This window comes from Stenella coeruleoalba (genome assembly GCF_951394435.1).
Source record: "Stenella coeruleoalba genome assembly, chromosome: 3".
NCBI lineage: Eukaryota > Metazoa > Chordata > Mammalia > Artiodactyla > Delphinidae > Stenella > Stenella coeruleoalba.
In genome coordinates, this window is record NC_137148.1 from 126,709,808 (window position 1) to 126,724,343 (window position 14,536).

At 47.4% G+C, this 14,536-nt stretch overlaps 1 protein-coding gene and 1 pseudogene across 3 annotated transcripts in view; one reads left to right on the plus strand and one right to left on the minus strand.

Moving 5' to 3' along the window:
• Positions 1–2,377: 2,377 nt before the first annotated feature.
• ANXA6 (annexin A6) overlaps positions 2,378–14,536 on the minus strand; it is a 52,717-nt gene continuing 40,558 nt past the window's right edge. The window contains exons 22-25 of one of the 2 annotated variants that reach the window (XM_079918411.1): positions 13,500–13,595; positions 10,741–10,799; positions 9,271–9,393; positions 2,378–3,322 (exon numbers count right to left, since the gene is read on the minus strand). In XM_079918411.1, the coding sequence (XP_079774537.1) occupies positions 3,263–3,322; positions 9,271–9,393; positions 10,741–10,799; positions 13,500–13,595 (338 nt within the window). In that variant the 3' untranslated portion in view covers positions 2,378–3,262. The remainder of the gene's footprint in view (positions 3,323–9,270; positions 9,394–10,740; positions 10,800–13,499; positions 13,596–14,536) is intronic. The other variant, XM_079918410.1, reaches the window with a different exon arrangement.
• LOC307184218 (N-acetyllactosaminide beta-1,3-N-acetylglucosaminyltransferase 2-like) lies at positions 4,767–7,086 on the plus strand (annotated as a pseudogene). Its single transcript has one exon. The product of its transcript is annotated as an N-acetyllactosaminide beta-1,3-N-acetylglucosaminyltransferase 2-like (transcript).

A 14,536-nucleotide genomic window follows, 5' to 3' on the forward strand; every position in this document is an offset into this window, starting at 1 on the left:
GAATTTCTGAGGGTCCCTTCCACACTAGAGCATCACGACCATCCTCCTGTGCTCCCACTTTGAGACAGCAGCGGTCTGGGCTTCTGCTTTCCCTTTCCTTTTAGTTTTAATTTAGTCCCCACCACTTCTCTCCGTTGAACTCTGGCCACAGAAACAACCTCCGGTGTTGTTTAGTACAGTTTTGGAGACGGCTGGATGGGAGGGACACTTGAACATAATCTTTTAAGGATGAGGACCACAACGGTCTAAGTTGTTCTATCTTTAGCATCCTGCACACGGCATGGCACATAGGAGGCATTCAGTACGCATGAGGTGCATGAGTGGATGGATGAATGGAAGAATGAGGTGCCTTGGATTCAGGACAGTGGTTACTCCCTCCTCTGCCACAGCTCCAAGAAAAAAGTGGGGTTTGCTCTGCAGGTACCTGGGACTTAGCGCAACTGTTGTAGTAGCCTCCCAACTGGCCACCCTCCCTTCATAGTCTTTGCTTAAATTCAGAGGCTTACTTTCCCCGGCCAAGAACCTCCAAAGGCTCCCCCTGGGTTATGAGATAAAATCCTGACTTACAAGGTCCTCTAAGTGGATGCGAACTCCCATTTCTAATCTCATCTACCTCCCCTCAAAACGCTGAGGGTCTCCCTCCTACTGCTGACCTATCCCAGAATGCAACATACCTTAACTGAAAATTCAAGTTAACAAGTGAAAACTGCATGTTGAGGGATTAGTGTGGTGTCCGGTACACGGCCAGTGCTCCCTTTGAGCTATCCTTCTTCCTGCTTTCCAGGAATTCTAGAAATTCCTGGGTTTTCCACTTGTGTATTCCCCTCAGCCTCATGAGGTCTTCCCATGGCCTCAGATTCCATCACTCTTTCCTTTCCATCCCCAGCCTATTTTTCCCTCGGAAGTTTTATTTATTTTTTTTGGCTGCGCTGTGTGGCATGAGGGGAATCTCAGTTTCCCGACCAGGGATCAAAACCCGTGCCCCCTGCATTGGGAGCACAGAGTCTTAACCATGGGAGCAGCAAAGTCCCCCCTCGGTGCATACTTTTTTGTGTGTGTGTGGGATCTTCCCGGACCGGGGCACGAACCCGTGTCTCCTGCATCGGCAGGCGGACTCTCAACCACTGCGCCACCAGGGAAGCCCCCCCCCTCGGTGCATACTTTTAAGGCGCTTCGATATTTGTCTTCTGATGCCTCTGTGATGCGCGGCTGATGACTTTTTGAAAACAAAGCTCAAGGAAGCGTCTTGGGAGCCACCTCTCGGCTTCTACAATGGGGCCTGGCTCAGGGCAGGTAGTGCTGGCAGCTGACTCCGAGCCAGATGGCCCCAAACTTCTACAAATCATTTCATTTACCCCACAAAGGCTGTGCCACAGGTAGGACTGGGACCTGTCTTACAAACGAGGAAACTGAGGGTCACAGAGATAACATGGTCACAGCCAGTTAGTGGCAAAGGTCTGACTCCACAGCTCTGAACCACTGTGTTAATTTATCTTCGGTAACAGTTCAATTAAGTTGGGCAAAGAGTCAAACAAGCTCGCAGCTGACCCTCATGGGGGTTTGGGCTCACAGGGTGGTAGAGGGAAGGAAGTGGGAAAGACACAAGGTAAACTGCCTGACTTTCAGACTCATTACGTCAGAGATGAAGACAGGGCTCTTCGAGACTGTTAGGTCCAACCCCTCACTGTACAAATGGAGTCACTGAGGCCCAGTGAGGGCAGGGGCTGGTCCAAGGTCCCACAAGACCAGACTCGGGACCTCCCTGGCGGTCTAGTGGTTAAGACTGTGCTTCCACTGCCAGGGGACACGGGTTTGATCCCTGGTCGGGGAACTAAGATCCCGCATGCTATGCACAAAGCAGCCAAAGACATAAATAAATAAGAAAAAAAGAAAAGAAAAAAGACCAGACGCAGCACATTTCCCAATGTCCCCACGCCACTCCCTCCTCAGCAGCTACAACAAACACACGCTGAACTGCAGGAGAGGGCAGGTCCGCCGGGCCAGGGAGGAGAGCCCTCCAGCCAGTAGGCACCCACATGCCATGGTCACTGGATAACTTTAAATCCGTGGTCGCTAGATAACTTTAGATCTGAGTCCCAGAGCAGAAGCAGAGCTGGGGGAAGGGAGATGGAGAAAGTGCAGCTGACCTCCCATTGATCACTGATCTTCACAAACTGGAAGCTTCCCACAGGCCTCCCCAGATCACGATCACATCTGGTGCCCCTGAAGAGCTCAAAAGAGGAAGTCTGGGCTCGGATGTCATGGATGAAGCGTGCACAGAGAAACATCCTGGTAGCAGAGGGAGGAGAGCGGACCCGAGACCCAGACCCGGCTGCGCCAGCCTTCCCAGGCTGACCTGAGCTCAGACCCTCATTTGGGATTCCCAGGAAGGGATGGGAAGATAGAAAGTCACTCCTGGGCAGGTTAACACCTCAGCTCTAATGGCAACAATCTGGGCTTGCAGGTTCTAGGTCAAAACCACAGATCCCTCTTGGAAATGCATTTATGTGTCTGTGTGTCTCTTTTTATTTAAAGAGAGAAGAAATGGGAGGGAGAGAAATGGGAGAGAAGAAAGGGAATGATTTGGAGGCACATCCTAGAATGTCAATGTTAGAAAGCCAAGATCTTTTTGTTGAACTCTCTCATTTTGTAGCCAAGAACAAGGAGACTCAGGGAGGGAAAGAGACTGGTGCAAGGTCATAAGGCAAGTGTGTGGCGGATACAAATTTGAACACAGGTATTTGGACTCCTGGTTCAGTGGTCTAGCACAATAACCGGGACAGAGGTGGTGGTGAAACGGTGGGAGGATTGTCAGTTGGCCCGAAGATATTTCTTCCTCGCCCACCGCCCCCAGAACTGGCACCTGCCACCACACCCCACCATGCAAAGCACACACATCACTCGCTTCACATTCAGAGCCTCAGAATGTTTTTGGCTTCGACAGAGCCCAAACCAGGGCAGGGACTGTGACAACGGACGGAAGCTGGGAAGGCAGGAGGAGGAAGATGGGGAGAGGAGGTGGACGGGATCAATGGCTACGGTTCTTCAGCCACTCAGACGTGAGTAGGAGTGACCGTGCCGCGCCCTTACTGGCTAGTGGGAGTGGGAGCTTTTCCTAAACCCCAGTTGAAGACAAGAGCCCACCCTGGCCCCTCCCCCCCACCCCTGTCCCTTCTTTAGTCTCTGAAGCTGGAGCATCAGGCTGGGTCGTGGCGGGGGGATGACCACTTCTTAGCAGAGGTGCCCGCCAACGCCGGCGGTCCTAATCCTTGCCTCCACAGAGAGCCAGCAAGGCCTTCAGGAAGTGACCGGAGGTGTCGCCCTGGCAGGGACAGAGGGAGAGCAGAGTGAGTGAAACAATCTTGATGACCTCAAGGCCCCCTCCTCCCAGCCGCTGGCAGCCTGGATGTCTCCCTAGTACGTAAATGTGACCATGTCCCTTCCGTGGCTCCCCATCAACCTCAGGAAAATGTCCAAGCTCTAGGCCTGGCTTCAAGGTCTTGTGTGGTCTGACCCTCATGAAGCTCTGTGGCTTCACCTCCCCGCTTCCTTCCGGGAGCATCTTGGTCATCTTACTACCTACATACCTACCATTGCTCCACCCAGCACGCCCTCCACACTGCCCCCAAATCCTGTCTGCCATCAGATGCCCCCTCCTCTGTGAAGCGTTCCTGCCTCTATTCTTGTCTGCTCCCATGGCTGCCTTGCACCCTGCTAACCCTCCCCCCACGGCCATTAACACAAGTGTTATGGCAGTGGTCCCCAAACTTTTTGGCACCGGGGACCAGTTTCGTGGAAGACAATTTTCCCACGAACCGTGGTGGGGGGTGAGGGGAGGGGGATGGTTCAGCAGGAATGCGAGCGATGGGGAGTGACAGGTGAAGCTTCCCTTGCTCACCCACCACTCACCTCCTGCTGTGCGGCCCGGTTCCTAAGAGCCCTCGGACCAGGATTGGGGATCCCTGTGTTACGGAATTCCTTATTTGAACAAACATCATTGAGCACTTACTGGGTAACAGGCCCTTGCAAGAATTGATGTGACCCTCATTGGATTTATGTTGTATTGTCTGGCATGCGACAGGGCTATGGGGGGGAGGGAGCAGACTTTCTCCCTCTTTTTAGAGGGCTCCTGTCATTTTCATATTTTTTGTTTCTGTAATTTTTGATATATGATTAAAAGTAATATATTAGGACTTCCCTGGTGGCGCAGTGGTTAAGAATCCACCTACCAATGCATGGGACACGAGTTCGAGCCCTGGTCCGGGAAGATCCCGCATGCCACGGAGCAACGAAGCCCGTGGCCACAACGACTGAGCCTGCACTCTAGAGCCTGCGAGCCACAACTACTGAACCCACGTGCCACAACTACTGAAGCCTGCGTGCCTGGAGCCCGTGCTCCACAAGAGAAGCCACCGCACCACAACGAAGAGTAGCCCCCATTTGCCACAACTAGAGAAAGCCCAAGGGCAGCAACAAAGACCCAACGCGGCCAAAAGTAAGTAAGTAAATAAATAAAGTTATATATAAAAAAAGAGGAACTTTCCTCTTAAAAAAAAAAATCATTGTTGTAAACAATTCAAATCAAAGGATTATACAATAGGTCTCCCTCCTACCCCAACCCCTAACTTCCTAAATCAAGAGGTAGCCACTGTGGTATTTACTTGTGTGATTTTCTAGCAATGCTTTTCCATATGCATATACAAATATGTATACATGTATAATGTCCCTTTTCTGCAGAGCATTCATACTATTCTGGGCCATAAGTTTTGACTTAGAGAAGATCCCAAATCAGCACATAGAACCTCCTCATGCTTTTTCATGGCTGTACTGTACTCTGTCATACGGATACACTGTAATTTATTTAACCAGTTCTGTATGATGGTAAATGTCTTCAGTTATTTGATCGTGGCAGTCTCCAAAAGCAGTAGCCAAGAAAAAAATGGGGAGGGGAAGTAATAATACCCAAAGAAAAGCTCTGGAAGATACCTGACCCTCCCAAGGCACATTGGAACAGGGAACAAGAAAAGCTGAACAGGAGGTACAATCCCATTTTGAACATGTTAGCCAACCAGACAGGGGAAGCATAAGGATTTTCCAACATAAGCCATCTGAATTATGGTGAACCTGACCTGAGGGTCACGTCAGTAGTTTCAGGTTTCGACAGTTTGCCAGACAGATTTAAAGACTTTCTGTTGTATTTGAGATGTTGAAATTATTCACTGCTTATAGATCAACCAGGTAAGTGCGCAAAGCAGCCCTTCTTATTGCTGGCGATTAAGTCCCTTACTTCACATTTCGATAGAAGGCAAGCGATTTGGGAATCTTGGGGCAAAGAAACCAATGTGGGGAACCAAACAGTGGTGCGAGTCTTCTTACTGGGCCAGACCCCTGCAGGGGACAACCATCCTGACCTTTCAGATGTGCTGAAATTCGAGAGTGAGAAGCACCAAGGCATTCTTATGTGGAACTACAGAGACACCTTCTTCAATTTATCTCTGAAAGAAGTACTCCTTCTCAGGTGGGTGAGCACTTCCTGCCCAAATGCTGAGTTCAAGGGCGATGATGATGTTTCTGTGAACACCCGTCACATCCTGAATCACTTGAATAGCTTATCCAAGAACAAAGCCAAAGATTTGTTTATAGGTGATGTGATTCCCAATGCTGGACCCCGTCAGGATAAGAAACTGAAGTACTACGTCCTGGAAGTTCTTTACACTGGCGTCTACCTGCCTTATGCAGGGGGAGGGGGATTCCTCTACTCTAGCCACCTGGCTCTGAGGCTATACGATGTAACTGGCCAGGTCCTTTTCTACTCCATCGATGCTGTTTATACTGGAATGTGCCTTCAGAAACTCGGCCTCATTCCAGAGAAACACAAAGGCTTCAGGACATTTGATATAGAAGAGTAAAACAGGAATAACATTCGTTCCTATGTAGGTTTGATGTTGGTACATAGTAGAAAACCTCAAGAGATGATTGATATTTGGTCTCGGTTGCAAAATGCTTATTTAAGTTGTTAAATTATGTACAAACTAAATTTTGCATAGAAAGATGTATCTCGAATAGTTCCCATGTGATGTTCTCTCACATTAGAGGTAATTTCTATGTAAAACCATCAAAATTGCCTTTATGGGTAGTATCCATATGAGGGTCTCTAAACCTTTCAGTGTAGTACTTTCTGAAGAGGGAAAGCAGAAGACACTAATGTTTATGTAGGATATGACAGGACGAATGGTTCTGACCCTTCCTGCTGGCTAGTGGTCATTGTTTTCTAACTTGTCCCCCTTGTCATCTGAAATCATGTTTCTGGAATTTGATCGTGTTATCTTTGTTTTATTTTTGTTTTGCTCTCACATGATGATAACCCTATTTCCCATTATAATGAGTGAACTATCTGCAATTTAGGTATTCATAAACCTATTGGCTACAAAGACATTGTTATGTATGACTCAGTGCTTTCTGTGGAATGGAATAACGTTTTCATGAAATTTGGATGAATTTTTAAAAATTGTCTAGAGAAATTTGACTTCTTTCAAAATTTCCTGCCACTGCAACATTTCCTTGTGTTAATCTAATCAACCAGTTTTGCAAAATGGGAATCACCGTGTGACATTCATCCAGTTTATCTTGTTATGGTCTTATGGTCATAATAAGGAGGAAGCTTAACTATCTTGTATTTGGTTTGCTGGGTGGTGTTGTGATAGTTCTCTCTTTTTCAGTATTTGAAAATAATGAGTATGATTCCATAATCTTCAAACTGAAGACTGAATTGACCCTGGCAACCATATTGTGTTTTTGATTTTTCATTGTGAACCAGGAAAGCATATGTAACTTTTGAACTTTAAGTGAAAAGATTGAAGTGGCAGACCTTTTTATCAGTGGTTTGTCAGTTTAAAACTGCAGAATTCTATTCTTGCCATATGGTTACGCATTGCTTATACAAAATTATTATCCTGAGTAGTGACTGCTTTCCTGTCTCAGTGTAGAAGTGCCTGTGTTTTTATTTATTATTCAGATCAAATACCAAAACATTTTCTTAAATATATTTTGTGTAATATTTTATTTGTATACAGTGTTGTTGATGAATTATTTAACTAGAGCATGGTATTTTAAGTAGTAAGTAGAACATATGTTAGATAAACTTAAGTGTCATTTTTGAATTAAAAAAATGTTTGGGGGGGTGGGGGATATGAACTAGAATTCTGCCAAACTGTTGCTTATATATACTGTCTTGTAACATGCTTTCTGAGATATTTTTGTGTTACAGATATGAAGATTCTTACCAGATGTGATACTGGGGACTGTAAGAAGATAGAAATAAAGTCACCATATTTTTAATTGTCATGTGAAAAAAAAAATTGAAAATAGAACTACCATATGACTCAGCAATTTCAATCCTGGGTATTTATCCAAAGAAAACAAAAATATTAATTAGAAAAGATATATGCATTCCTATGTTCAGAGCAGCATTATTCACAATAGCTAAGATATGGAAGCAACCCAAGTGCCCATCAATTGATGAATGGATAAAGAAGATGTGGTATATACATACAATGGAATATTACTCAGCCATAAAAAAACGAAATCTTTGCCATATGTTCACTTAGAACATATGCTAAGTGAAATAAGTAGGAAAGAGAAAGAGAAATACTGTATGGTTTCACTTATACTCGGAATCTAACAAACAAAATAAATGAACAAACATAAGAAAAAAAGAAAGAGTCATAGATACAGAGAGCAAATAGGTGGTTGCCAGAGGAGAGCTGGTAGGGGGAGGAAAGAAAAAGGTGAGGGAGATTAGAGGCACAAGCTTCCAGATGCAAAATAAGTGGGTCATGGGTATGAAATGTACAGCGTGGGGAGTATAGTCAACAACTACTATCTTTGTATGGTGACACGTTGTAACTAGACTTATCATGGTGATCATTCTGAAATGCATAGAAAAAAATCACTATGTTGTATAACAGGAACTAACCTAGTGCTGTAGGTCAATTATACTTCAAAAACAAACAAACATACAAACAAACTCATAGAAACAGAGATCAGATTTGTGTTTACCAGAGGTAGGGGGTGGGGGAGGGGCAACTGGATGAAGGCGGTCAAAAGGCACAAACTATAAGACAAATAAGTATTAGGAATGTAATGTACAACATGATAAATATAATTAACACCGCTGTATGTTACATATAAAAGTTAAGAGAGTAAATCCTAAGAGTTCTCATCACACACACAAAAAAATTTACTATTTCTTTAATTTTGCATCTATACAAGATGATGGATGTTCACTAAAGTTATTGTGATAAGCACTCCATGATGTATCTAAGTCAAATCATCATGCTGTACACCTTAAACTTATATAATGCTATATGTCAATTATATCTCAATAAAACCGGAAGAAAAAAATAACGAAGATGTGCTACCAAGTTACATTTACACCAAGTCTGTATGAGACTGCCTGTGAGCTTCCTCATGGTCTTGTCAACCAAGTATAGCATCAAACTTTCAGATTTTGGTCAGTCCCCAAAATCAAAGAAATGGGCTTCATAAATGAAAAAAGTCAGATCCAAAAAATCACATATTACATGATTCCACTTACATGAGATAATCAGAAAAGGCAAATCCATAGAGACAGAAAGTCACTTGTAGGTTGGCTGGGGGTGGAAATAGGTAAACAGGTACAAGGGACATCAGTGGGGTGATGAAAATGTTCTAACACTGGATTGTGGTGAAGGCTGTACAACTCATTAACTTTACTAAAAATTACTGAGGCCCTTAAACGAGTAAATTTCATAAAATTTATGATACTTAAATTACACTTCAATAAAATTGCTTTTAAAAAGCCAAAAAAAAAAGGCTCTTTTTTTTGCGGTATGTGGGCCTCTCACTGTTGTGGCTTCTCCCATTGCGGAGCACAGGCTCCGGACGCGCAAGCTCCGCGGCCATGGCTCACGGGCCCAGCCGCTCCGTGGCATGTGGGATCTTCCCTGACCGGGGCACGAACCCGTGTCCCCTGCATTGGCAGGCGGATTCTCAACCACCGCGCCACCAGGGAAGACCCAAGACTCTTGTTTTATTTGGAAATCTTTATAAGCCTTTGATCCATCCATCTGAAATCTATTTTGGTATGAAGAGTGAGGCAGGTCTCCTCTCATTTAGCAACATCTTGGCTGTTCTAAGAGGTAACATTCTGGGAATAAAAAGGACTTCTAATCTATGTTCAAGCATCTGATACTCACCGCTCCCCCATTGACCTCTCACCCCGCCCCTCACCTCAATGGCTTGGTGGAGAGACTTGTCATATTTCTCAATGAACTCCCGCCGGATGTTGAGCAGGTCGATCTCACTCCGGGAGACCATGATCCTGGTGAGGGTCTTCTCCTCTGTGCCAGCACCCTGGTGGAGCCAGGCGACAGGGAGAAACACAGGGCAGGAGGAGAAATGGGGTTAGGTCAGGCAGGAACTCATGGGTGTCCCTCTGCCTCTCTCCCTTTTCCCTCCAAAACCAGGATGGGACATCCTGCCTCCCTCTTCCACAAACAGTCCTGACTCAAACTCCCCTGTGCCAGGACTGGCCAGACAGAGGCAAGAACAGCCTGTATGAGTTGAATAGTGTGCCCCCCAAATTCATGTCCACCTAGAACCTTACAAGGTGATCTAATATGGATATAGGGTCTTAGCACATGTAATCAGTTGAGGATATACTGCATTTGGGTGAGCCCTAGATCCAATGACTGGTGTCCTTACAGGAAGAGGACACATGGACATACACACAGATAAAGGCAGAGACTGGAGGGACTCATGCTTAAGTCAGGAAACACCAGGATTCCAGACGCCCACCCAAAGCTAGGAGAAAGGCATGGGAGAGTTTCCCCCTCAGGGCCTCCAAAAGGAACCAGTCCTACCAACACCTTCATTTTGGACTTCTGGCCTCTAGAATCGTGAAAGAATACATTTCTGTTGTCACTTAATTTGGGACAGCAGCCCTGGGAAACTAATACAGGGCCCAAGGAGCAGACACAGGACATGGAATACACGGGCAGCCAAGGCCCACCTCTGCTCCCCAAGGAGCTCTGAACACCAGCTGAGGAATCAGAGCCGGCACACGGCGGGGGCTCAAGAGACGGCTGTCATGTTTGTGGACAGCAGGCTGACAGGGCTCTCAGGCTCACTCCCACCAGACTGCCTGCGCAGGCTCTGTCAGCAGCTGAGACTCCACTTGCTGGGCTGAGAGGGTGGCCAGAGTGGCTTGGGTTTTCAGGAAGCCAGGGCTAGTCCCAGAGCTGAGCACTTGCTTCCTTTCGTGATCGTTGGTCATAGGAGACACTGTGTCATCTGCTAGAATGTGAGCTCCAAGGGGCAGAGACTGTCCTTTTCAGCCCTGAGTCCCCAGAATAAGTTTCTCAACCTTGGCGCCTGGGACCAGATCGTTCTTTGTTGCGGGGATCTGTCCTGTACGTTGTAGGATGTTTAGCAGCGTCCCTGCTCTCTACCCACCAGATGCAAAAAGCAACACTCCCCAAGTTGTGACAACCAAAATGAGTCTGAACATTGTCACATGTTTCCCGGGGGGCAACGTAAACCCTGGTTGAGGACTACTCTCCTAGAACCAGGCACGAGGCAGATGCCGATACCTATCAAATGGGCGGAAACAAACACAATTCCTGATCCAGGGGATGGCGCACATCTGTGTTTGTGGGGGCAGAAGTGCTCGAAGGGAAACGAACAGACAAGTCTTCTTACCTTCATAGATTTGTAAAGTTTGTCGGCAAAGAAGAGAGGCTTATTCTTGACACTTTGAACTGGTAGGAAGAGGAAAGAGATGCAGGGAACTTGGTCAGAGGAGATGTGCCCAGACCATGGGCTGCTACTGCTGCTAGAGAAGTAGCATCTCCTCTATCCGCAACCTGGGCCTAGGATCGTTGCCAACGCCAGGGTCATATCCAGGGCCTGACACTTTTCATTCCCTCTTCCTGACGCTGCCTCCTCTGTCTCATCCCTAGACTTGGCTCTCACTGGGTTGCAACTCGCTTCCTGCTAAGGTGCTTGCAGCTAACTAAGGCTAGTAGAGGACTCAAAGGGAAGAAACCACTCGTGAACCCAAGGTACAGGGCCTCAAACTCGTAAGGGCATCAGAATCAAAGAAGAACTTGTTTAAAACTCAGGTTTTGGGTCTACCCTAGAGACCCAGATTCAAGAAATATTTCAAGCAGAAGTTCTCAAAGTATAGCTCCTGGAAGGCATCCGCATCATCTGGGAGCTTGGTAGAAATGCACATGCTCATGCCCCATCCGAGATGTGCTGAATCTGCAACTCGGACGGTGGGTGGCCAACTCATCCCACTTTTCCTGGGACATTCCTGGTTTTAGCACAAACCCAGATGGTTGGTCACTCCATTCTGGTGCAGCCTAATGTTTGAGAACTACTGATTGAAATATGCCAAAGAACGTTTGTCAGTATAATTTAGGGCACGGTGCCAATCTCTAGGGCTGAGTGTTGCCCACTCTTGCCCCATTGGCAGCCCCCATCCCTACCCCAGATACTGCCTGCCTAACAACCTCCCACACTTTCGCAAGGCCTGGGGGTCTCTAGTCCTCAGCAGCTGCTGGATTTCAAGGCTCCAGAGCTCACGGGGGGGCGGGAGGGTGTCTCAGATAGCTTAAGGAGGAGGAATCAGACGCCAGGACCAGAAAGCCAGAATGACTCGGGATATAAAAGTATCCCTATCAGGAAGGCAGGGGGCGAGAGGCTGGAGCTGTGCATCCCAAGGGCACAGTCATGCAGGAGACAAGCCTGTACCCTCCCCTGCAGCAGGCTCGGGAACCGTGGGAAAGATCACATTACATACCCACCTTCCCAGGTCCTTATGTAGCTCCCTACCACCTCCCAGACAAACCCTAAGCTCCTTGGCCTGAAAATCAAAGCTCCTGCCTGCCTCTGCTCTCTCATTGTCTCTGTTGCCCATTCTCTGAACATTCTGTGAATTCCTTTGTGCCTCTGTCCTCCTGGTAAGAAGTCTGCTGTCTGCCTTCCACTACTTTACCTCCCGAATCCACAACCCCAGTCCCATCACCTCCCCCGAGGAGCCTGCCCTGACTGGGAGCCTGGGGCTCAGTCAGTGTGGTTAAGGAGCAGACTGGGCAGGAACTTCCATCCTCTGCAACCGTCCCCGAAAACCTTCTCCAGAACCTGAAGCCCGCCACCTGCCTCTGAGGACCCCGGGGCCTGCCGTGGGATGGAATGAGCTGGAGTGGTGTGTCGGTACGCACACTCGTGCACACGCGCATACACATGGTCTAGGTGGGAGGAGAGAGGACAGAGGGAGAAACACGAGGAAAAAGAGGTCTAGACGTGTCTCCATAGACCAATTACTCTGGTGATTAATCCTAGCGTGAGCTTTGGGCTCGGGCGGCCCCTGGTGTGAGTCCTGCCTCCACCAGTGACATGTAACCTTTCTGAACCTCAGTGCCCCACTTTGTAAAATAAGCAGATAAAAGCACCTCGTAAGGATTCAACCAAAGCTGTGTGCAACTGGCTTCACACAGTGCCTGGCAGGAAATAATAATAGAAGCTAACCTTCATCCAGTGCATTCTATGTGCCAGGGGGCGATGCTTTTAAGTGTTGTATAATTAACTCATTTAAATCTGTGTACTATGATCACATCCACTTTACAGAGGAGGAAAACTGAGGCATGGGGTTTCTGTGACTTGCCAATGGATGTAACTGTACAGATAGTAAGTGGCACCGCTGGGACTCTACCTGGATTCACTATGCTATTCTGCCTCCTAGGTATCGTTCCCAGGTGGTAAAGACCCACTGAAAGTTAGATGATAACATCACAACAATAACACCTCTGCTCCATCTGTTCTAAAACACCTTTTCCTCGAAGTTGAAGTCCCTGAAATCAAGATGCATCCTGTAATTGAAGGCAATTATGTGAAAACCTTCCACTGACACCTCCAGGTAAGATGAAAAACAAATGTGTGTCAATACCATGCATTTTGTAATCATAAATAAGACGCTGCTAATCACTAATACTAAGAAAAACAAGTTTGACTTTTGCTCATATCTACTCATCCGTTTATACACATGGAAAAACTGAGATCCAAAAGGGGAAAGACTTCTTCAAAGGCAAGAACTCAAATTATACAATAAGAGAGTAACCAAAGAGATCCAGGTGCTGGGAGGAGGGAAAGGTAAGTGTGTGTGTATGTGTGTGTGTGTACACACCCAAGTCCTGCAGGACACTGCACCCCCTACCCAGCCTGGCCATCACCCTCCCAGCCACCTCCCCAGAGAGCACTGTTTCCTCATCCTGCCCTGCAACCCAGAACACGTTCTTGTCTTATCCTGCCAATCACACACAGGCAGAGCCCAAGGAGTGGCAGTGCTTACTTTCCAGTACTAGTAGCTTAGGAAACTATAGAGGCCACACTCATCCAGTGAATCTGGCCATGTTCCCTGTGCCCCCCAGCCCCTTCCCTTGGTCCCCACCAGTTACCAATGGCCACAAACACATCTCGGACATCCCCGGACATCCCCTTCTTGATGGTGTGCTCCACGTCATAGTTGGTCATCTTGACGAACTCCTGGAAGACTGGCCCCAAGAGAAGCCCCGGAGGTGGGAGGTGAGCTTTGACTCAGAGGAAGGGGGGAAGATCACCCCTCCCCAACCCACCCAGCAGCAGCAGGTATGGCTGCAGCCCAGACCTAAATGCATTGGTCAGGACTGCTGTGGAAGGGATGTTCTGACCTCAGGGCTGCCTTGAGCTCAGAGCCAAATCTCTATCAAGTCAGACAGTGCCCCAGAGCTTTGGACAAGTTCCAGGAACCCAGGCATGGGTAGCAGAAGGAGCATGCGTCCTATTCACAGCTCTGCCACAAGCTCATCAAGTTGACCTGGGGTGAACCCCTCCCCCTTTCTGGGCCTCCCCTTCCTCCTGGATAGAGGTTTGTTTTGTTTGTTTGTCTGTTCGCTGTGCTGAGGCATGCGGGATCTCAGTTCCCTGACCAGGGATTGAACCCGTGTCCCCTGCAGTGGAAGCGTGGCGTCTTTACCACTGGACCACCAGGGAAGTCGGGATAGAGACTCATGTAAGTAATCACAATGATAACACTAAGGAAGTTACCAGGTGCTAAGTGCTTTTTGTGTATTTATTTTTTGTACTCTCACAACAGTCATGTGAGGTAGAATTAAAATCCTCAATTTATAGGTAAGGGAAGTAAGGCACAGATATTCAGTAACTTGCCCAGGGTCACACAACTGATAAGTGGGAGATCTGAATGAAGGCATTCCAGCTCCCGAGTCCGTTCTTTTAGTCACTGTGCGAAAGCACTTTTACTGGCAAGTGCCAGGCATACGCGTGTCAAAACGTCCATGTCTGAGTGGTAAGGGCACTTCATCATCACCTAGTGTCAGGGCCGCCACATACGGGTGTGCCCTGTGCACCTGGCAGCCTGGTGTGTGTACATGGTCCTTGTGTCATCATCACCCCTCACCGCCTCGCTCCTGGCAGACGTTACCAAAGAATCATGACA